The 23,474-nt window shown below is 42.4% G+C and overlaps 1 protein-coding gene across 1 annotated transcript in view; it reads left to right on the forward strand.

Annotated features, from left to right (window-relative positions):
* The window catches only part of LOC149457767 (cilia- and flagella-associated protein 46-like), a 201,884-nt gene that overhangs the window by 95,721 nt on the left and 82,689 nt on the right, over window positions 1-23,474 (forward strand). Inside the window, exons 23-30 of the mRNA XM_089683217.1 lie at window positions 164-295; window positions 2,966-3,131; window positions 4,088-4,175; window positions 6,650-6,809; window positions 8,104-8,287; window positions 8,461-8,614; window positions 9,602-9,876; window positions 20,125-20,241. Of these exons, the coding sequence (XP_089539343.1) occupies window positions 164-295; window positions 2,966-3,131; window positions 4,088-4,175; window positions 6,650-6,809; window positions 8,104-8,287; window positions 8,461-8,614; window positions 9,602-9,876; window positions 20,125-20,241 (1,276 nt within the window). The remainder of the gene's footprint in view (window positions 1-163; window positions 296-2,965; window positions 3,132-4,087; window positions 4,176-6,649; window positions 6,810-8,103; window positions 8,288-8,460; window positions 8,615-9,601; window positions 9,877-20,124; window positions 20,242-23,474) is intronic.

Raw genomic sequence — 23,474 nt, forward strand, 5'->3', positions numbered from 1 at the left:
TTTTTCCACATTACGACTAAGTATATTAATAATTGAGTAAGTGCTTATTGGTGCTTTATAGCTATTCCTGTTTTGTAGAAGAATACTAAAGCAGGATTGTAAACATTACAATTCCAGTGCACGATTCAATAAATAATTAGGAAATTGCTGAACCTTCTTGTAGGCACACTTCTATGTTGGGATGTGAGATGTTAAGCGTTGCTGCCTGTATCCAGGGCCAGAGCATAATGGAGAACTTGGCTGGGAAGAAACATTTGCGTCTATCTGCCATAAAAACCTTCGAAATAAGTGCAAGGTACATTTTAATCCTGTAACAGAAAATATGTTTTAATTTAAATTAATCTGCATATCAGAGCAGTAAAGCAAAATATGTATAGCTTTGTATTTAAAGTAAGGAATAGATGAGGTAAGGGGTGTAGTTTATTTCTTTTCAATTACCCACATAAATAGGCAAATTAAATAGTATAATGTATAGAACAATGGTCCATAGTAAACAGTCCAAGATTCATTTTTAATCAAGAAAAAAAATCCAACTAAAACTTGTTGGTGTCCTCATTAAAGAGACAGGAAGTGAGGTGACATCTCCACAAGAAAAGCACATATCAAACAGTTATAAGAAAAAAAACAAAACAAAAGTGACTAATCTCTCCCTGTTCTATCCAAAATGAAATCAAATGTTTTGTCTGGAGTTGGGCTTTAAAGTAGATCTAAACTGTAGCAGGGTGAAATTTTATTTGATAAAGTACTGTGTATGAAACAATGCCTTTTTTTAGTACAGTTTTTAACATTCTCCACTTTTTTTTCTTTCTCATCTGTTGGGAGACATAGGAAATTGTTCAACTGTGGATTGTATGAACCAGTGTTTTTCAACCTTATTTCAGTCAAGGCACCCTTTAGAATTGCGCACAATCCTGGGGCATGCCAGTCTGAAGGCTTGTTCATCCAGGGAGGTGAATCCGTGAGTTCTTTTTTGCATGTTCTCACATGTTGCTTTTTTTAATAAGCTGCTCTATGCTTGTGAAACATGCAAAAAAGGTACTGGCTTGATTTTTAAATTGTGCCCCACCAAACTGTATGGTACTGTGGTACCATGCGTTTTAGTTGGCTCAAACATACATAATAATTAATGGCACCCCACTCGTCTGCAAAAGGCAGCACATTTTTGTGCAGTGCGGGAAAACGCTCAATATGATATGCATTCTGCACTGTGAAAAATCTCTAAAATGTTGTCTCTAAAAATTTGTAAGGCAGTAGGGAGTTAAGTGGGCTGTAGCCTGTAAACCCCCCTGCTAGCACAAATCCCCCCATCCCCTGAGGGGGGTGGTAATTCGCACAGGACTTGCAGAGTTAGATTACTGCACCCACCCATGGGACATGAGCAGCCTGAAAGGAGATAGGGGGAGGTAATCCAGACTTTTATAGTCAGATCTGCACCCCTTGCTCACACTTTACTAATGGCTCTGGTGTTGCTTGCTTCCAGGACTTATGTTTGTATCTGATTTGTTGTGGCCTTAGCAGGCTCTAGTGACGCCGGATGTTATCGGACGAGCTTGAATCCAAGGAATTGCAGTGTCCTGCAATAACTCTCAAATTAGAAGAGACCACTTTGGCTCTTATTGATATGGTACACATATTTTTACTAGTTCTAGTCTGAGTCACTGGTCCTGTAGAGCCCTGAAGATTGCAAAGACCTTCCCAGTGCACCCACTGACATGATGTTTGTTTCCCCCAAACACTTTTTAGTCTTGTACTCATTTGAAGAGGACTTTGTTTAAAACTTGTCAGTTCAAACCTCCTAGGACATCTCTGGTAATACTATACCCTATGAGGTTTATGAAATGTTTAGGATTGTGTACAAGCGACTAATTGTCTTTCTATTTTTTTCTTTATAATTTATACCATATAAAACCCTGAAAAAGTGGCACATTCTCCAGTTTCACTTCATACCTCCACAACGGAACATTCTGTTGTGGGCAAGTCAGTGTAGTCCCTGGACAGACTGATTTGTTTGGCATGCATCACCAGGTATTACCTGGCTTAGTAGCTCAGGAATCTGTCTCTGGAATTGGTAAAATCATTGCTTTTTGCCTTTTTGAACATCCTGACAATGGGTGTCAGCCTCTTTGGCCTTTTGGACACCCTGAAGGTGGAGGAAACTTGGCCATCGTCAGAGTCTTGTTTACCAGCTAACATCCTGGGGCTCTGGGCAATTTGGCTGTCTTTGCAGTGATGGACCATGCTGGAGGGCCATCCAACTTGGATTCATTCATACAATGCCTCAGTAGTGGCACAATAGGGCTTATTTGATATCAGCTTGGGCTTAAGATTCTTCAGGTGGCTCTTTGAGATGCAGGTTGTTCCCAGCTTTCAGTTTTTTTCTTGGCCCTGTTAGCATTTATTTGCTGCGTCCCCACCCTTTAGTTGCACTACTTTTGGATGTCTCAAAGGTGAATGATATTCTGTGTGCCTTATTGGTCGAGAAAAAAAAAAAATTGCTGTTTTTCAGGTTGATTAATGAATTAAATTGTAAGTGTTAGTAGGGGAAATAAAAACAAAGGAGCTAGAGAAGTCTAAAGAAAGAATGGAAATTGGAGCAAATTTTTGGATCTACATATATAGTATTCAATATTCATGGATGGTAGCAACTTTGTCATTCTTGACATTTGACAACAACTTTAGCGTTTACATTAACATGGTAAAACTTATATAAATTAGTGATTGGGTTCAGATCTACTTTAATGTTGTGCTAAAGACTTAAACAACAGAAGAAATAAATCATAGCACATTTCACCTTTAATTTGATTTAATTTGAACAAATTGTGAGCACACATTTATGTAGCAGTCAAGGTTGGACCCCCTGTGATTGCCCTCTTTCCATTCAATCCCCTGTAAGTTAGCACTAGTATGTTGCATGTGTGATTTGTATGTTTCATATTTGCTTCATGTTGTAATTTGATCTCTTCAGATTTGGAGGTGAAGCCAGCAGCCCCTCTCTGACACTTCAGGCAGCTAAACATTTTTGGCATGCTTGCTCTCCACTGACAAAATCTGCTAAGGAACGAGAACCTCTTAAGGATTTTGTTATTTGTGTTATAAAGGCCCTGAATGAAGCAGAAACCAAGCAGAAACAGGTAAAGAATTCACAGGTTATTTTATAATGAGCTCTCCAGTGACAGAGAATGCTGGTCTTGTCCCTTCTCATTTTAATGTTAGCCACTACAAAAAGTTTTACCATAGTGCCCGTATTATAGGATTGGAAAACCTGCGGTCAGTGTTTTGGATATTATCTAAAAAATAAAATACATTCTATACCAATTGCATCTAAACTAAGTATTGCAAACTTTGTCAAAGTCCACCTTTGATATACAAATAGCTGTTTACTGATGGTAAAACACAATACCCTACCAAAAACATACTATTCGTCACCAAAGGAATCACCTGCACCTTTTAAAAAATTGCACTGTACCATGTTTCCTTGATGCGAACACGCACCATAGAGAATAATGTGGTTTCCATTGTCACGCATTGTAGTGTGTTAGCAGGCGCAGGAGAAAATGCACTAGGGTCTTAGGACTATATCTGGCAATTTGACAAATGCTATTACATGGAATCAGTTTTTATTGTGTTCTAAGATCTCTTTGGAAAGCTGTGGATGCATATGTAATTGGTTTGCATACTGTAAATGACTTACTGTAAGGGACTTCTTTCATACTGTAAAGGTTTCACACCTTCTACCATGTTCTTGGACAATCCGCATCTGCCAAACAACTTTAATGATACCATTGTGTTTGGTTAAAATGACTGTGTTGGCAGTGTTTACGCTACCATCGTTTGGGGAAGCTATTTGGATGTGTGGTGAAACATCTTCAACAGAATAAATAAAAACCTTCACAGACATATTTACAAAATTAATAAAAAGAAGATGCTTGTTATTCAAAGTGGCACAATTAATTATTCAGTTGTTCTTATTTGAAATTCATCCAAATGAAAAGTAACGAGATTATAAGACGATATAACTATTACATATTTGTGCTTAGGTGGATCCCTGAAGACTTTGTTGTTAATAATGTGTATTTTCTTTTTTCAGGGGACAGAAAATGATACCACTTTATTTTACCTGTGGCCTACGATGGACATTGAAAACCGTAAAGTGCATGACCCAGATAATCCTAAAGGTATATGAGTTAGTATTCCTGCTCAAAAGACATCGTCATCTGTCTATTCTTGTAAGAATTACCATAAGGAGAATCTTCATTAAGAATTGACAAGCCTTGCGTTAATTCAGTGTATATCAAGTATTTCCATAGTTTAAGTTGCAACGCTTTAGATGTAAGTTAGTAAAAGTAAATCCTTGTAATTATAATAACTATTGGCCCACTCGGTTGTCTAGAATTCTTTACAACTCTTCTCTTAAAGTGACTTTTCAGGCAACTGTTTATAAAACATTTTGATTATTTTTGCAAACTGTATTGCAGACTGACTTTTTCCTGTTTTGAAGATACTACAATAAACCAATACACTGTACTTGTTTAAATATCTTAATATGACATGATCATATTCACCAGACATGATCAATCCTTCATTTGCACAATATTTTTTCCAGAAATTGTGGCAGTTTTCTTTTGTGAAAAAATATATACTCTAAAATACATACAAAACAGCACCAGATTGTATAAATGTAATGCTTCCAGGTACAAGAAATGTGCATGCATATTGTGTACAATCTTTCATTTATCTTGCATATTTGTGGTAAAGGAAATATAGGGAGATTTTACTCGCAGACTGTAACATGTATGGTCAGCTTTCGAAATGTATTTTGCATGAATGATCTTTCTTAAGCCGACCATACAGTCTCATTGTACAGTATTCTTCAGAGTTACCAACATATTGGAGAAGGGTTGCTGGCATAATTAAAATGATGGAAGAAACTTGTTGGTCATATTCATGTTTCAACCTGTAGATCTGATGTTAAACTTGCAAGTGCTCTGCTGTTAAAGAGTTCATGTAGGCCTCCACCTATGGGGTAGATCTGATTCACCCAACTGCCCTTGTTGTGCAGTAAACACTAGGTCTCTAATCCATATGTTGTGGTGTTGTCCCAAACTCCATTACTATTGCACTGCATTATACACTTAACAGTATTTGCTCTACTCAGGTTCCCCTAGACCAGTGTTTCTCAACCTTTTTTCAGTCAAGGCACCCTTTAATATTATGGACAGTCCTGAGGCACCCTTTAAAATTATGGAAGGTGCCTCAAAAACGAGGTGCCTCAAGACTGTCCATAATTTTAAAAGGGCACCCCATTCTAAAATGTAAAAAACTAATAGTTTTATAAAATGCAGCAACATCCACACACGTAGGGCACCCAACGTTAGAGGGAATTTATTCTTCCAAAGCAAATACACTTTTGCACACTGGTACTGAGTATTTCTCTTCACCCTCAGTTTCTCTTCATTATTGAACTAATGTGACCCCAGTATTGATGAAGAGGGGCAGGGAGGGTAAAACTAGGATGCTGTGCAGGCAGTTGACATCCTCCTTATCAACTGATGATGTAATTGGTTGTCAGGACACCGGTGACTAGAAGGTCATAATGGTGCACAATGAAAACCTGTGACTTTGTGTAACTAAAAAGCAGGCTTGTTCCACCTGCTGGCCTGTATACAAGTTTTGGACAAATTTTAGACATTTTGCCAAGGCACCCCTGAAGAAACCTCACGGTATCCCAGGCCTGGGCACTCTATTTGAGAAAGGCTGTCCTAGACCCTAAGAGTGCTCTATTAGGTATTATTCCGGAGGAGGTGCTACCCTTGAAATATAATATATTATGGGTCAGAGTCGTGTATATTGCTTGTAAACGTATTTTGCAGAAATGGCTCTTGCCTAACCCTCTAATGAATTCCACTTAAAACCAGAGGAATTAACATACAGACACAGAGGTTGTTCAAAAAAATTCTGTAAAACATGGGACCCCTGGTTATCCTCAGCTGAATCTGCTTTTATCTCTACAGACGTTTAAGGAAAAAGTATAATTTTCTCAGTTCTTGTCGATCATGTATTTTTGTCTTTATAATAGGTAAAGTAGTTGCCTAAGTAAGCTGTTTACTAGTAATAGGCTGTAAACCTCGGTTGCTCCATTCCAATAAGATCTCATTTAGAACAAGGAATTAAGGAAGCCATCTGATTTTTTCTTTTCATTTGCCATCATGTGTTAATTCTGTTTATGTTTACTGTACTTTTGTGTTTTTTTTCTTTTTCTGAAAAATGAAAAAAAAAAAGCTTTCAATAAAAATGACCTGATTTAAAAGAAAAAAAAAGAGTTCATCTACTCAGGCTTATATATTATAGTTAGTGAAAGGCAAAATGTCAATGAAAAATTCATCCATCTAGATAACCATGGCTTATCATTGACTGTCACATGTAGACCAATATGGATTGCTGGCTGCTTTCAAATATTCTTTGTAATTAGTGGCTGCAAAATACATTTTGGACCAATAACACACTGATGTATGTTAAATGACAGGATTTGTCTGACTCAGACATTGAAAGCAGTTAATTTTACAGCTCCTGTCATACCTTTACCTTTTTGGCTTTAATGTGTTACCTTTACCCCTTTGGCTTTAATCAATGTAATGCTATTGTGTTGCAGCAGTCTCCAGTGAATCCATTGGATATAATGAAGAGTTAAGCCTGAAAGCTGGACTTTATGAGCTGCTGTTCATATTACATGCTGATAAGAATGATTGGGAATCGGGTCTCAAAGTGCTGGATGAAGCCATCAACATTCTGCCACGTACTAGACACAGACTGTAAGTATTTACTTATTTTTCTCTCTCTTTTTTAATTAAAGCTGAACTCCAGGCAAACAAGTTAAATGCAAAAATGAAATACATATATTGGAGCTGTTTTACCTGCCAAAAGATTTGTATTTCTAGCAGTTTTTTGTTGTTAGCTGCAGAGTGTGTTTCATGTCTAGAGCTGCTGCCTCAACACTCCCTGTTTTTACAGACCGACTAACTGAGTAGGCCAAGCACTGGTAGCTATCTCATTTTCATAGATTGTTGAGAAGCATCTCCCTACTGCTGCTTCTGCTTGCAAAGAGCTATGGGGAAGTTACACCTTTGATCTGTTACTGCTGGCTGCCTACAGTAACTTTGGTCACCTCCAGCATTGTAACCCTCAGTTGCTACCAATTGTCAATGTTTTGAGTGTGCCAAAGGCTGTGCCTCATGCCTGAACCTGTATGTTTACTTACTGATATGTGGTCAGTGGTCATTAGGCAGCCCCAGATTGCACAGTCTGTCACAAGAATGTGGTGAGTCTTTGTGGAAACAGGCTTAAGGACTATGCAGTCCAGATGGCCAAGAGGATGGAAGGATGGAAAATTTGTACTTGTTCTGAAAACCACTGCGAGAGTAACCCTTTAGTGAGTTTTTGAACTTTACTTTTAAATAAATGTGGACAAAATGCCATGAAATGTACTTTTCTGGCTGGATGAAGATCATCAAAGATACTACAATTGAACTGAGTTACCACAATATATACAAAATACTGTGGAGTTGAATTAATAAGACTAGAGAGTCCAAAATCTGGTGCAGCTCTGCATAGAAACCAATCAGCTTCCAGGTTCTTAGTCAAAGCTTTATTGAACAGGCTGAAGTTAGAAGCTGACTGGCTACCATGCACAGCTGCAGCGGATTTTGTACTTTTTGCACTTTCCAGTTTAATAAATGTGTGTGCGTGCGTGTATATATATATATATATATATATATATATATATATATATATAAAATACAATGGTTGTTCACTTTCGTGAAATGCAGCAGCTGTTAGTGACTATCACAACTCTCCATAGTCTGTTTGCTACAGAACTTGCAATTGATACAATGCATGAAGAGACAATTATTTATTAGGCAGTGAAATGGTCAGGGTTCATCCATAGCATCTAACCTTGATAAATGTAGATGGCATATAAGTGGTTGTTAAATGTTTAAATTCTTCATAAAAAAATAATGCTATTTGCCTTGCTGTGTTTTCAGTCTAAATTTGTTTATCCTCATTGATCAGTTTTCCTTTATTGATTTATTTATCCTCCTCTCTCAGTGTCATCTTCAAACACCGTGTTCTTGTAAAGGCACGTTTGGGTCATAACTTTTTCATGGACATCCAGAAGTTCAAGGATGAAAGTGAAGACTATGTGTCATACATTTGGCATAATGTTGCCAAAACCTGCAGAAGCGACCGTGAACAGTTAGCCTGCTATATGAATGCAGTTGATGCTTTGAAGGTTTGTAAACCAGATCTTTCTATAGACATGTCACTGCTGAAGCTTCAGAGGACATGTAGATCCTATTGTGTTCATTAACACCCTGGATACCACCCAACATGCAATTTTATGTATTTCTGGTCAGTTTTGCATTATTCATTACATACAACATATTCTGTGTTCTGTCTTTAAAGAAACCAGAAAATGATTGGCAAAAAGTGGAGTACTTGCTAGAACTAGCAGAATGGTTGTACTGCAAACAGTTTTCTCTAAGTGATGCCATGGACATGCTTGATTGGGCGGTGGATATACTGCTTCATATGAGGTTCTCCAGTAATTCAGAGGAAGGTGAGAAGCACATCTGTATAGTTTTCAATATAACAACTATCTAGAATTTTGTTTGTAGAGTCAGTTGCTGTCTTTTTTTAGCCTGTTTTGGCTTAAACAGGCTGCCTTAAAGCCTATACCATTTTTTTTGGACTGAATAAGATCTTGTAAAAACCACTGCCTGGCTTTTTTACATCCGTGTCCCTTTTGGAGATTTTCCTTCATTTCCTGTCCTGTAGGCACAAGAGGAACTGAGATAAGATCTTTCCAGAGAGAGGGATAACCTCTCGTAGACAACTGCCACCAGAAAATGTTTCCACATCGAAAGATTTCATCTCTAATTCTTCTCTGGTGACAACTCAATTTTATTTATTTTCTGTTACTTTACTTTAAGTCTCAGTGAAAATAGTTACCAGGACAAATAGAGAAGGTAAATCTCAATAGAAGGGACACAGTAATAAAAAATGGATGGGTTCAAACCCTCACCACTCAATCCAAAATGTAAAAAAGTTTAAAAAAGTTAAATAAAATAGCTTTAAACACCCTACACAAGAAACTTACCCTTGCCTTTTTGCGGTTTCCATTGAAATGAATCAAAATGCACATCAACGGCTGTCATAAAGCATATCAACGTACAGCAACGCAAAATGCTTTTCAATACACAATTAAATACACAGCAGTACAAATCAATCAAAATTTTTATGCATTTTCATTGATTTTATGGAAATGATGGACCAAAAAGGAAAGGTGTTTCTAGACCTTCAATTCAACTTTGTGTATGTAAGTACCTCCACCCAGGAGCCAAATCTTATCCACAGATCTGTAGTCCTGATACAGATTTGTGTAGACTGTATTTATATTTGATATATTTTATTTTCTGTCTGTTATTTTATTTATTCCATTTTGAAATGTATAGTTTGCTATAGGTAGACATAGGTCTAGTAGGTATAGTAGAATTATTTGTGTGTAAATGATTTTTTTAATTTCTTCAATTGCCTTTGTAAGCAGGTAAAACTCAAAAAATAAAAGCAAAGCCTAGAAAGAAATCATCCCAGAATAAGGAGCCAGCAAGTGAACAAGATCCAAACCCAGAGGTTACCGAAACAGGACCTGGAGAACAGTTGGGAAGCCCTTGTAACTCCCTGGAAAATTTGAAGAACATTAGACAGCTAGAGGCCTTAGCACGAGCTCACACTTTAATGGCTTCTCTTAGTGGGAAGGGTTCACATAATCATGAGCAATACTCTCTGATGGCATATGCATATATAATCCGTATTTGGCAGGTATGATGGCAAATTGCTTTCTTTTGTACTGCAAAACTTCAATAGAATTCTTTATATTGTATGTATATTGTATATGAAAACTTTAAAGTTGATGGTTATAGATATTCCTAAAATGTTTAAATTAATTGGAAATTTCTGACATCCAGGCAAGAAAGAATAGGAAGATGGGCTCTGGTTTCTGTCCTTCCAGGCCAGAAAGGGCCTACTCCGCTTCTTTCTCTCTGCAGTGCAAACCTTAATACCCAGAAACTGGAATTCACCTATTGTGTCCTGTAACGGGGAATAGGTAGCCAAACTTAACCATATAATGAGAATAAAGGAGCTCAATGCGAGCCTACAGGAAGAGTATCCTACCCACAAGTTGCAAGCTTGAAGAACAATGCTGCTACCCTCTCCTGGACTGGGACCTCCCTTTAGCTTCTTTATTTAACTTTTCTCTTCTCTTTCTATGCTTCCCCTCTCTCTTCCTTATGTTAACCTCACTTCAGCCCCTTCTCTTTCTTGGATTGTTTTTTGGTGTAGGTTACACTGGTTTGCATAGAATAACAATTTCAAGAAACCTGAGCTTTAACTGCCTGTCCAATATCGGTGGCTATGATGTAGCAATATATGTGTGTGAAAAACACATACGATGCTTCCTTCCACTGACCTTTGTTAATGATTTCTTATTATTATTTTGCCTGTCCTCACCCTGTATAATCTTTGAAAAAAGTTTAAAAAACTAGATGGGAAGAATGGGAAGATGTGACTTAGTAGAGCTCAGCATAGAGATTGCAAGGTGGTAAAATATAAGATATGTTTATACACTAGGTATATTTCACTCCTCTTTCCACTAAACCCATTCAGTGCAGTTTACCTTTAAATGCACACTTGTACTGCCTATAAAATGTATACAATTTACAAACTACGAAAGTTGTTTTACCATTGGTGTATATCCATTTTAATAGAATTGTTTACTTATAGATAGTGTAAATATACAATAGCATATACTGTAGATCTATTATTATGCTTACTCCTAAAAGGTAGTACACCAGGATACGGATTGACACTTAAAAAAAAAAATTGTCAGTGCAATGAGAAATTGCAGTCACATTGCTAAGGGCAAGGATCTTTGCAATTGGGCGACTTTGTGAATTGGGCTTAATCTGCTTTGGCTCCTGTCTCATTTCTCCCTTGTCGTTCTGGACCATAGGGGTAGGTTTACTAAAACTGGTGCCCTCAGAATCTGGTGCAGCTGTTCATCGTAGCCAATCAGCTTCTAACTTCAGCTTGTTCAATTAGGCTTTGGCAATAAAACTTGGAAGCTGATTGGTTGCTATGCAGACTTGCACCACATTTTCCATGCTCCCGTTTTAGTATATTAACCCCATAATGTCACCTAAGGACAGCCAGAAAAAATAAGATGTCCTTATTGTTTATGTCTAAAGCCACAACCTGTTAGAACTTTATAGAAGCCATTATATATGATGATGTTTGATAGCATTTCAAACGAAGGAGGAGTCAATTAGTATATTTCCATGTGGTGCTCTTCTAAAGCCCTATGCATTTTGTATCTTATTTTGTAGAAAAGGCCCAGTGTGCACTCATTTATTATAGAAATGCCACCAAATACAGTTGGTGGAAAAAAATTTAAAAAGGGTCCCTGTGCAAGAACAATATCTGAGCCTTTTATTTAACTTCTGCCTATACATAAACACTTATTGTTCTAAATACTCTTGCCGGCCGTAATTGTAAAGACCCCTTTAATTTCAACAGTGAACACCTCTTTCATTTCCAGTACAAATGTGAAAAAATAGTAGGAGAAGCATTCTGTACATCTTATTAGTGGTCAGGCAGGAAGTGAAGGTACTTACTTCCTAATACCACCTGGATATTACAAACCAGGAGCATAGTTTAGCCGGTCATAGATGGTTCAAATCCAAGAGATTCCAACATCCAGATTCCAACATCTATAGGCAGGCCTATTGTACCCAATTCGATTGTTGTACAACTAGTCGCTAGTAATAATCACTGTGTTCTCCCAGCAGAGACAGTTCAAATCGAGCGATTTTCTTTTCTGCAATCTGTTGTTGCATAAAAGAAAATTGCATCATCATGGCCTGCCTTAGGATATCATAAAGAATGCCTCTGGCTTCTCATTTATCTTTTTTTTTTTTATTCCATAAAAGTGTCAAGGTCCTACCTTTTCCCAGAGGTTATGTTACTCCATGTGCTAGCATCCATCTTGGATTTCTGCTGAGCATGATGGGAATCTTTTATGCCTTCAGGTCTCTGAGGTCCATCCCCCAGAGGGGTGTGGCTGAGTACATATAAGCCTGGGATCTGCACATGCTCTTTGCACTTGTGTCTTGTGTCTTTGTCTTGCTACAGCTCTGTGTATACGCTCGTGACTCTTCTGGTATTCTGACTCGGCTTGTGACTAAGACCATTCTCTGTGTTTCCCTTTGATCTGACCTTCCGTTGCTGAACCCGGCCCGTGACCTGTGATTCTCTGTCTACTGTTCTGTACTGTTTTGTCCCGTTGTTATTGACCCGGCTTGTCTGACTACGCTATTGTCATTCTCACCAGCTACACGCCATTGGCGGCGGCCATTACCGCAGCTGGGGTGTCTCGGGGGCCGCGACCTGGTCCCTGGTTGCGTCAAGTCCATCCCCACCATCAGGGGCCCTGGTGAAGGGCAGCCTGGGACTTAGACTCCGCGCCCTGAGGGACTTCAGTCTGTTGGTGGTGGTTGTCGTCAGCCAGTGCGTTACCCTGCCACTAGGCCTACCTGTCCGTTCCACAGCCCTGCCCTGACATTACACAAGTGCCATGAATCCTGACGGTGCAGGTACGCCTTCACTTCCAATGTTGGTCGCCAGACTGGATCAACAGGATCTCCTGTTGGATCAGTTCGCTCAGGCGTTGCAAACTCTGCTGGCACGCACCGCGCACCTTACTCCTGGTGTTATTAGGCCGGTGGTCGCTCCCGCTGCTGTTCCGCTTGCTGTGCCTACCGCCGCGGCTGATGCGGGTGCCCAGAGGTATGACCGGTTCAGCCCCTCTTCCACAGCGCTTTGGGGGTGAGCCGAGTCAGTGTCGTGGGTTCCTTAACCAGGTGGGGATTTACTTTGAATTAATCCCCTACGCTTTTCCGACTGAGAGGTCAAAGGTGGGTTTCCTCATCTCACTACTCTCAGACAAGGCCTTGGCCTGGGCGAATCCCTTATGGGAGAGGAATGACCCAGTGATTCACGAGTTTTCCGGTTTTGTCGATGCCTTCCGTAGGGTATTCGATGTACCGGCTCGCTCCGCCTCGGCTGCCAAGCTGCTCATGTCTATGCATCAGGGTTCACGGACCGTGGCCGAGTACGCCATAGAGTTTCGTACCCTGGCAGCAGAGGTGGGTTGGAACAATGAGGCTCTGGTGGCTGCGTTTTCTCAGGGTCTTTCTGATGCATTGAAGGACGAGATCGCAGCCAAGGAATTGCCTGTGGAGCTGGAAGCACTAATTTCCTTCCTGATCCTGATTGATACTAGGCTCAGGGAGAGGCCTTCACTCAAGGAACGCCTGCGGAGGCCTTCCAATCGACTGGCACCTGCGTTTTCTATCCCACCCATTCCTCCCTCTCCTCCCACGCCTCCTGGGGATAGATTGTCTGGTGGTGAGCCCATGCAGCTGGGGTTTGCTCGCCTTTCCGAGGGGGAGCGGGTCGCTCGGCGTCGGGAGGGTCGCTGCCTGTACTGTGGTCTTGGTGGGCACTTTCGGCAGTCCTGTCCGGTCCGTCCGGGAAACGCTCGCACCTGAGATCCTGTCGGGGACAGATCTTGGGTGGAGTCTCCTCGTCCCCGGCGTTCCGCAGAGATAAGCCACTGATCACCGTTGTCCTCTCTTGGGCGGAGGGCTCGGTGACGGCCCAGGCGTTGGTAGATTCTGGGGCCGGCGGGTTGTTTATGGACAGCTCGTTTGCTGCCCAGCACTCCATTCCCCTGCAGGCTCGAGTTACCCCATTGGTTCTCGAGGCAATAGATGGCAGGCCCCTGCAACCACCGCAGGTTACCCACGAGACTATGCCAGTTGAAGTAGCTATTGGGGCTGTTCACAGGGAGTTGGCCTGTTTCCAGGTGATTTCTTCTCCGCACTATTCGGTGGTTTTGGGGTATCCCTGGCTCCAGATGCACAATCCAACCTTCAATTGGCAAACTGCCGAGATTCTCTCGTGGTCTCCACAGTGTGGGGCCGGGTGCATCCGTGGGCCGGTTAAGGTGTTGTGTGCCTCCTCAGACTCTGCGTTGCCCACTGATTATGGGGAGTACCAGGACGTGTTTGATAAGGTACGCGCTGGTGCCTTACCTGCTCATCGTCCTTACGACTGCGCCATATCCTTGCAACCCGGTGCCACTCCTCCGCGTGGCAGGGTGTATCCTCTCTCGGTTGCGGAGAATAAGGCCATGGAGGAGTACGTTGCGGATGCACTTTCCCGGGGGCACATTCGTAAGTCTACTTCCCCAGCAGGAGCGGGCTTTTTCTTTGTAAAGAAGAAGGGTGGTGAATTGAGGCCTTGCATCGATTATAGGGGTCTCAATCGAATCACCACTAAGAATGCATACCCGATTCCCTTGATTACTGAGTTGTTCGACCGCCTTAAGGGGGCAACAGTCTTTACCAAACTTGACCTTAGGGCGGCGTACAACCTCGTACGGATCAAACAGGGGGATGAGTGGAAGACCGCGTTTAACACCAGAACCGGGCACTACGAATACCTGGTGATGCCCTTCGGGTTGTGTAACGCGCCCGCAGTGTTTCAGGAATTCATAAATGATGTCCTTCGTGACTTGTTGCAGCAGTGCGTGGTAGTTTACTTGGATGACATCCTGGTTTACTCTGCCTCCATGGAGTCGCATATCCAGGATGTCAAGCAGGTGCTGCAACGATTACGTGAGAACGAACTTTTTTGTAAACTTGAGAAGTGCGAATTCCATCGATCCCAAGTTGCCTTTTTAGGCTACATCATTTCTGCGGAGGGATTCTCCATGGACCCTCAGAAGGTTTCGGCAGTTCTGCAGTGGCCTCGTCCCAATGGTCTTCGGCCCATTCAGCGCTTTTTGGGTTTTGCCAACTACTATCGGAAGTTCATCAGGAACTTCTCCACGCTGGCAAAACCTCTCTCAGACCTAACCAAGAAGGGCAGCAATCCTCACGAGTGGCCATCCGAGGCCATCGTAGCTTTTGAGGCTCTGAAATCCGCCTTCACTTCGGCTCCGATACTGTCTCATCCCAATCCTGGATTGCCCTTCGTCCTTGAGGTTGATGCATCCGAGACGGGAGTAGGCGCTCTCCTGTCTCAACATCGGTCGCCCGATGGACCCCTACTTCCCTGTGGGTTCTACTCCAGGAAGCTTTCCTCTGCAGAGTGCAACTACCAGATTGGAGATAGGGAGTTGTTGGCAATCATTCTGGCTCTCAAGGAATGGAGGCACCTGCTCGAGGGCTCCGCAGTTCCGGTCCTCATTCTTACCGATCATAAGAACCTGACTTATCTTTCGGAGGCCAAAAGATTGACACCCCGTCAGGCCAGATGGGCCTTGTTCTTGTCGCGGTTCAACTATGTGGTCTCCTATTTGCCTGGTTCCAAGAATGTCAGGGCTGATGCATTATCGCGGCAATACTCTGAGTTGTCCAGGGAGGACTCTGAGCCAACCTCGGTCATACCTCCGGATCATATCCTGGCTGCCATTCGTACCAGTCTGACTTCTCCCCTTGGGGAGCAGATTTTGGCGGCTCAAACTGACGCTCCTCCCGAGAGACCGGAGGGTAGATGTTTTGTACCCGAGGGGTTGCGCACCCGTCTGCTGCGTACCTACCATAACTCCAAAACTGCCGGGCATCCGGGGAGGAACCAGTTGTCTTGGGTCGTCTCTCGGTTGTTCTGGTGGCCAACTCTCCGTGCCGACATCGCCTCTTATGTAGCGGCATGTTCGATCTGTGCCCAGAATAAATCTCCACGGCATCTTCCAATGGGTCTTCTGCAACCCATTCCCAATGGGGAGCGTCCTTGGTCACACCTGGGCATGGACTTTATTGTAGACCTCCCTGTGTCTCGGGGCCATACGGTCATCCTCATGGTCGTCGATCGCTTTTCCAAAATGTGCCATTGTATTCCACTCAGGAGATTACCAACAGCACAAGAACTGGCCACGGTCTTTTCCAGGGAGATTTTTCGCCTGCATGGGTTGCCCAAGGTGATTGTCTCGGACCGCGGGAGTCAGTTCGTGTCCAGATTCTGGCGCGCCTTCTGCTCCCAGTTGGGCATTAGTCTCTCCTTTTCTTCAGCCTACCACCCGCAGTCCAATGGGGCTGCGGAGCGTTCCAATCAGGCCTTAGAACAATTCCTTCGGTGTTATATCTCGGACCATCAGGACGATTGGGTCGATCTCCTGCCTTGGGCAGAGTTTGCCAGGAACTCAGCGGTCAACTCCTCCTCCGGGATGTTCCCCTTCATGGCCAACTATGGGTACCAACCCGCGGTATTACCTGAGAGGTTCTCACCACAGGACATTCCGGCTGTGGAGAACCATCTTGCTGCCCTGCGTTCTTCATGGGGGCAGATCCAGAGGGCTTTGAGGGACTCGGCTCAGCGTCAGAAGTTCCAGGCTGATCGCAGACGGTTGCCCGCTCTTTCATACCAGGTCGGCGACCGGGTGTGGTTGTCTACTCGTAACCTCAATCTTCGGGTGCCCACACCCAAACTAGCTCCCCGTTTTGTCGGTCCTTTTCGCATTCTCCGCAAGGTGAATCCGGTGGCCTATGCCCTTGCCCTTCCACCTGGGATGCGGATCTCCAATATCTTTCATGTATCACTGTTGAAACCTCTGATCTGCAATCGCTTTACTACCTCTCTGCCTCGGCCCCGTCCCATTCGGGTTGACGGTCATGAGGAGTTTGAGGTGAGCCGGATCCTGGACTCTCGATTGGTGCGCGGCCGATTACAGTTCCTGGTTCATTGGCGTGGTTATGGTCCTGAGGAGCGTTCCTGGGTTCCTTCCGCGGATGTCCATGCTCCTGCCCTCCTCCGCGCGTTTCATACCCGCTTTCCTCAGAAACCTTTTGTTGAGCCGCGGAGGGGGAGGGGCCCTTGAGGAGGTGGTACTGTCAAGGTCCTACCTTTTCCCAGAGGTTATGTTACTCCATGTGCTAGCATCCATCTTGGATTTCTGCTGAGCATGATGGGAATCTTTTATGCCTTCAGGTCTCTGAGGTCCATCCCCCAGAGGGGTGTGGCTGAGTACATATAAGCCTGGGATCTGCACATGCTCTTTGCACTTGTGTCTTGTGTCTTTGTCTTGCTACAGCTCTGTGTATACGCTCGTGACTCTTCTGGTATTCTGACTCGGCTTGTGACTAAGACCATTCTCTGTGTTTCCCTTTGATCTGACCTTCCGTTGCTGAACCCGGCCCGTGACCTGTGATTCTCTGTCTACTGTTCTGTACTGTTTTGTCCCGTTGTTATTGACCCGGCTTGTCTGACTACGCTATTGTCATTCTCACCAGCTACACGCCATTGGCGGCGGCCATTACCGCAGCTGGGGTGTCTCGGGGGCCGCGACCTGGTCCCTGGTTGCGTCAAGTCCATCCCCACCATCAGGGGCCCTGGTGAAGGGCAGCCTGGGACTTAGACTCCGCGCCCTGAGGGACTTCAGTCTGTTGGTGGTGGTTGTCGTCAGCCAGTGCGTTACCCTGCCACTAGGCCTACCTGTCCGTTCCACAGCCCTGCCCTGACAAAAAGTTTATTTAGAAGTGACAACATGTTACAGGAAAATATAAAGAAATGCACACACAGCATCAATCAGGTCATAGACACAGCTTAAACCAAAATACAGGAAGAAACAACATGGTAGAGTGCGACACTGTGGATAACATAAGCATGTCAAGTTACGGCAGAGATAGGCCTGTAGTACTCAAGGTTCAAAAATGTACACTATAGAAGGTAATAACAGCTTACTTCCACCAATTGATTATTGGCGTACTGGCCTATGCATGGAGGAAATGAACCTTCAGAGCCTAAACCAAAAGCAGTACGCTATCATGAGGCTAAGTGAGCATCGCAGTATAAGAGAAGATGTCATGAGTACCAGTGACTATCCTAGAGGAGGTAAGCTAACCATATACCAAGTAATCCTGAATAAAACGAAGACTAAGCCTGATCGAAGACTAAGAGGTTGTCGAGAAAGAAAAAAAAAAGGAATAGAAAGAAAGAAAAGGACAAGAAAAGGAAAAGAATGGGAGTCATAGTAGAGAGAGAGGAGAGAAAGAGGGAAAAAAAAAAAAAAAAACGGGGGGGGGGGGGGAGAGAGTAGGGGGAGAGGGAGAAGGGGGGATAAGAGGCAAAAAAAGGGAAGCAAGGAAATCGAAAGGTCCGGGCTGCGAAGTTTGTGTCAACATTGTTATTGGAAATCATAAATGAGAGTGTCAAGAATTTAAACACTCACCAAAGCTAAGCAGGCAAATATAAATTACCGGAAAGGAGGTCATAACCACGCAGATTATGAAAGAACCAAGGGCATAACCAAAGGTAGGGCTGAGCTCAATCAGGTATCCCGACCCATGAGAGATCCGAATTCAGGGGTAGTTACAAAGTGGGTCCAGCAGGCCCAAACATGTGAGTATTTAGTTGGCATATCAAGTGCAGTCGCAATCAGTTCCTCCATTTCCGCCACTTTGCCTACTCGATTGAGCCAATCGCGTATAGTTGGGGGGTGAGTGGAGCCCCATAGCACAGGAAGACAGAGTCTGGCCGCGTTGATCATATGCATCACTAGGGACTTGAAATATTGACTCCTAGGAATGGGGGTATGATGAAGCAATAGCTGAGCAGGAGAGAAAACTATGGGCAGAGTGGTCACTGAAGTCACCAACCGGTGGACCTCCTGCCAGAATGGTTGAATAAGTGGACAGGACCACCAAATATGTAAGAAAGAGCCATCAGGTGTCCCACATCTCCAGCACACGTCAGGGACAGATGAGTTAAACCGATGAAGTCTGGAGGGAGTACGATACCATCTAGTGGCTAATTTGTAGCCATTTTCCTGCGTCGAAACATTACTCGAGCAGGAGTGGGAGTACATAAATATGCGGTCCCAATCCGACTCCGATAAATCCGTCTTTAGGTCTCTGTTCCACGCACGGCAAGAGATCTCATTTATCTTAATAGGGTCCTGGTTTGTGCAATAGCAGAAAGGGGTCTTGCATATCCTTTTTGTAAATTGTGACCATAAGCTCCAAAGGACCCTTGTACAGTACAGCTGCACGATCTGCACAAATAATTTGTTTGCCCCTAAAAAAGTGCCCATAGTGGAGAGTTGAATGCCAGAAACCATAACAGATTTCTTGATACACACTTGTTGCTAATGACCTACAGCTGAATGGAACAAAACAAAGGCCAAACCATTGTGGAAGCAGTCAGTAGACAATGGCACATAAATAAATAGCCACTGTAGAAAAGAAGTATCTCAATCACTACAGAAGTATGAAGCAACAGGGGTCTGAATCCTAGGTGTGTAATTGCAGCTCAATCCATGGTATTGGTTACATACAGGGAGTCCACTGAACCACAGTAACCACAGTCAATGAAAAGTAAGAATGGGGCATTGGTGATTTATCCAATTCTTACAGGGCTATTAGAGGAAATTGTGTTTTTAATGTAATTTAGATCCAACTTTTTAGGTACCTGATATTACATTCCTGTAATCTTCTGCACACCAAGACTTGGGGAGAGAGAAGCAGTACTAGTAACCAGTTTGGCTTAGCCATTGTGCACAGGAGACATGCTGACTGTAGAAGAAAACATGGTGAGCAAGGAAGGGGGGAATCGGGGTTCATGATTCATTGCTTTTCTGCTACTCCTTCAATGTGCAGTCAACAGGCTAGGATAGTTCTTGACAAAGCTGCAGTGGGAGTTGAGGATCTGAATGTGTTGTCTGTCGGGTGTGCCTGGATAGCAAAACTGGCTGCACAGACTTACAAATCCTTTGGCTGGCAAACTGTTTTCATGTGTATTTCCACTACATGTTTAGCTATATATTATTGACCTAACAGTTCCATAATATATGAAACAGTGGCTATACTGTTTGGAAGCTTGACTGTTGGAATAGATCATTTATTTTGAGAATCCCTATTTGTGACTTTGTATTTGTTCTAATATCATTAATGCAGACTGTTATGCATCATTTCTCAAGACATCTGACTTATCTTTTCAACATCAATGTAGGTATCATTATCTGCAGCATCTTCTTTCATGAAATCATCTCAAAAAAATCCTGCCTCTGTTCAAAATCCACAATCTGCATCGTCCCGTAAAGAGAAAGGAAAGAAAGAAACAAGTGAGGTAACTTGTATGTGACTGAATGTACAATATGATTTCTAGGTTTAGAATTTTTAATTGGAATTTTTACATAATCATGCATGAGCTTATTTAATTCTGTAATGTAATGGACAGTTGTATCCATCAGCAGTCCATCAGCAGTTGCATTTCATTAAAGGGTCCCTGTCAAAGACCTACAGATTTGCAAGTAAAAGTACAGAAAAAAATCAAATGTTTTAAATTCTCACTTGCAGAGTTTTTCCTTTCCATAAATTATTTTTTATGCCTTTGAACTTGCAACAAATTTCACATCAGGACTTTAGTCACAGTCTTCTGCTTTTTTGGGAGTGACTAATTACTGTCTTTGCTGGCCTAGCTCCTCCCATCACCTTCCTACCATATTTTTCATGTAGCTGCTGGATGAGGAGCAGTGGGATAGACTACAGAGTGCCATGTGAATGACAGCTCTGAGTCTGCAGGGGCTGCTGACATCACATCCACGATGGTGGTACCCATCAGCAGTCTCAGGGCTTTTGGAGAGGCTTTTAAAGATAAATAACATCCATAAAATGTTAAATGCACATGTACTCTAGTGGGGCATTTGTTAAAATGAATGGACTGGAACAGGGTTTTCTTAAAGAATATGTAAACCCAACATTTCATATTCCTGATATGCGCCTGCTGTACCATGTACTTGTATGAAAAATATCCTGTTCTCTTTGTATTGCTTCCTTTGTGTGAAATCCCTGGTGTTCCTGCCAATCCTTCTGCTTTCCTATTAAAAACTGAGCACACTAAGTAGGAGAATACACCGTGGTCAGTTCTCTAGCTGTGCTGGGAACTCAGCCTGCTCTCCCCCAATGATCAGAGTTGTCCTGACACCCGCCCCTCCGCACAGCCTATCACTCATTATACATTTGTGCAGTTTTGGAGATTATCTGTGGATCCATTCACAAAATTCAAAGCATTCTTTGAATGGACAGAAGGAAGGATAGACCTCCACTGATACCAACAATGAGACACTATTCCTCCCAGTAATACCAATGATGGAGTACTGTTTACTCCCACTGATGCCGGGGCATATTCTACTCCCAACTGGCCACAGTCTGCTCCCCTTAAAGTATGAAGAACAGTAAACTGGCCCTTTGTTTAGAAAGATTGGAGACCCCTGCTCTACGTTAAGATACGTTGGCCTTCAGTAAACCGAGTAAAAAGCAAAGCTCAGGGGATCATGCAGTGACTTACAGCAATCAATAGAATTCACTGCTGAAGTCTGACCAATACAATATGCATTTTGATAATTTTGCTCCGTGCTTTGCTTTTTTTGAATAAGCACATTTTTTGCACCTAGTATAAAAGGATCAAATAATAATGTAGAACATATTTGTGATATTCACATTATTATAACTGAATATGTAGGCAAGGGGTTTCTTCCCCACACAAGGCAGCATGGTTTGTTGGCACAGACTTCTTTACCTCTTATACTATATAGCATGGTATGCACTGCTAAAATGGAATTGCTTGAATGACAAGATGTATCCCATTTCTAGTACCACTAAGTTGCTCATGTGCACTAGCCTTGGGAAAACTAACTTGGTCCTTCAAAGAACTCTCCATCGAACTATTGTGTGCATGAATATGCTGATAGCATTGAAAGGATCACTTGGATGTAAGAAGTAAATACCATTGTTCTGTAGTCTTTCCTGCAAGAGATAAAATGTAGAAAGTCATAAAATAGTTACCTATGAATCAAGTATATCTCATACACGGAATGAAAATGGTGATGATAATGAGAGGCTTGTCAACACAGACCCATTAAGAGTGCCCTAATACTATAAACATGGCTGCAACAACTACATTTTATCAGTTAAATGGCTAGTATATTACTTGTCATCCTATAAAAAGGACTTAGTGAATGCCCAAATCTCTGTAATTTTTATACACTTACATAGAGAGTAAACTAAAACTCTGTACTCAGAATATAGATTTAAAATCTCTAGAATTGTTTGTAGAACCCTCATGTTTGATAAGTTAAACTTTTAAGTGGTTGTAAACCTCTGACATGAAATATGAATAAAGCATATCATCTAGTGTGTACTTGTCTCAATCCAGAGCACTAAGTCTCATTTCTGTCTGCTGCTTCATTCCTCTGCTATTTGCATGAGTCACTTCTGACAAGTTTTCCTGACACCAAGATATAAAAAGGGGAGGGAGCTCCAGCACAAAGCCTGCCATTGACAGCATCACCTCTGTTCCTGTGTGAAGGGGGTTGCGTCACTTCCCTCCAATCAGCTCCCCACTCCCTGCTTTCTAGAATCTCAAACAAGCTATATAAATTCAGCACTTTGAACAGATATAGAGGAGAGAAGACTGCAGATAAACAGGTACAACCTATGTAGGAGGATTTGTTTCATCTCTGTGTATCACTTGAGGCCAGTCTCTTCATTGGATATATGTAAGGGTTTACAACCACTCTAAATATAGCAACTGGTTGGGGGTAAGCAGCAGGGGTAATAAGGCTTGAGAGTATGACTTGTATACAGCTGCACAATATACATATCCCATGGGATTTTTCATCTAGCCAGCATCAGCATCACTACCACACTGCTCGCCACCAGTCCAGACACTGGTCTGATCTGGAATGTTAAGATCTGCAGCAGTAACGTTGCAGAAACGTGCCAAATCCCTGATGAATATAAGACATGAAGTGAGCTGGCAGTTCTGTGAGTGAGTTTACCTTTAATGAACTGATAGGTGACACGGGAAGTGATACTTCGGTGACCATGTCTTTCAGTAGTCACCTAACTGCAGAATGTGTAATCTTACTCTTTCCACAGCCATTCTGATTATGATGATTATCAACATACTAATGACATTTTTCAATAAAATATTTCTGTTTTCATTACACTTCTTCATTACGTACCTTATTGTATACACAGTGATGTCATCATTTGGCCTGTGTGTTTCTCTATGCGGTACAGACAGATCATGGCTGATGGGAGGGGCCTGCCTTAGTACTCTTCTCAAGAGTCCTAGCCCTGATGCAAGCTCTTAAGAGAAGTTATGCAAAATAAAAATGTCGTGATGGATGGATGTCAGTCTGGCCATTCCAAGGAGGCTGCATGGGTAATACCCATTTGTGATTCCTAGCCTCCGCGATTGCTTAAATCCATGTATGCCTGTCCCTGGAAAAAGTCACAGCCATCCACAATACAACAATACAACAACGGTTCAATTCAATAATTTAAATTAAATGT

This window comes from Staurois parvus, unplaced genomic scaffold (genome assembly GCF_062004578.1).
Source record: "Staurois parvus isolate SC_StPar_1 unplaced genomic scaffold, SC_StPar_1.0 ptg000303l, whole genome shotgun sequence".
NCBI lineage: Eukaryota > Metazoa > Chordata > Amphibia > Anura > Ranidae > Staurois > Staurois parvus.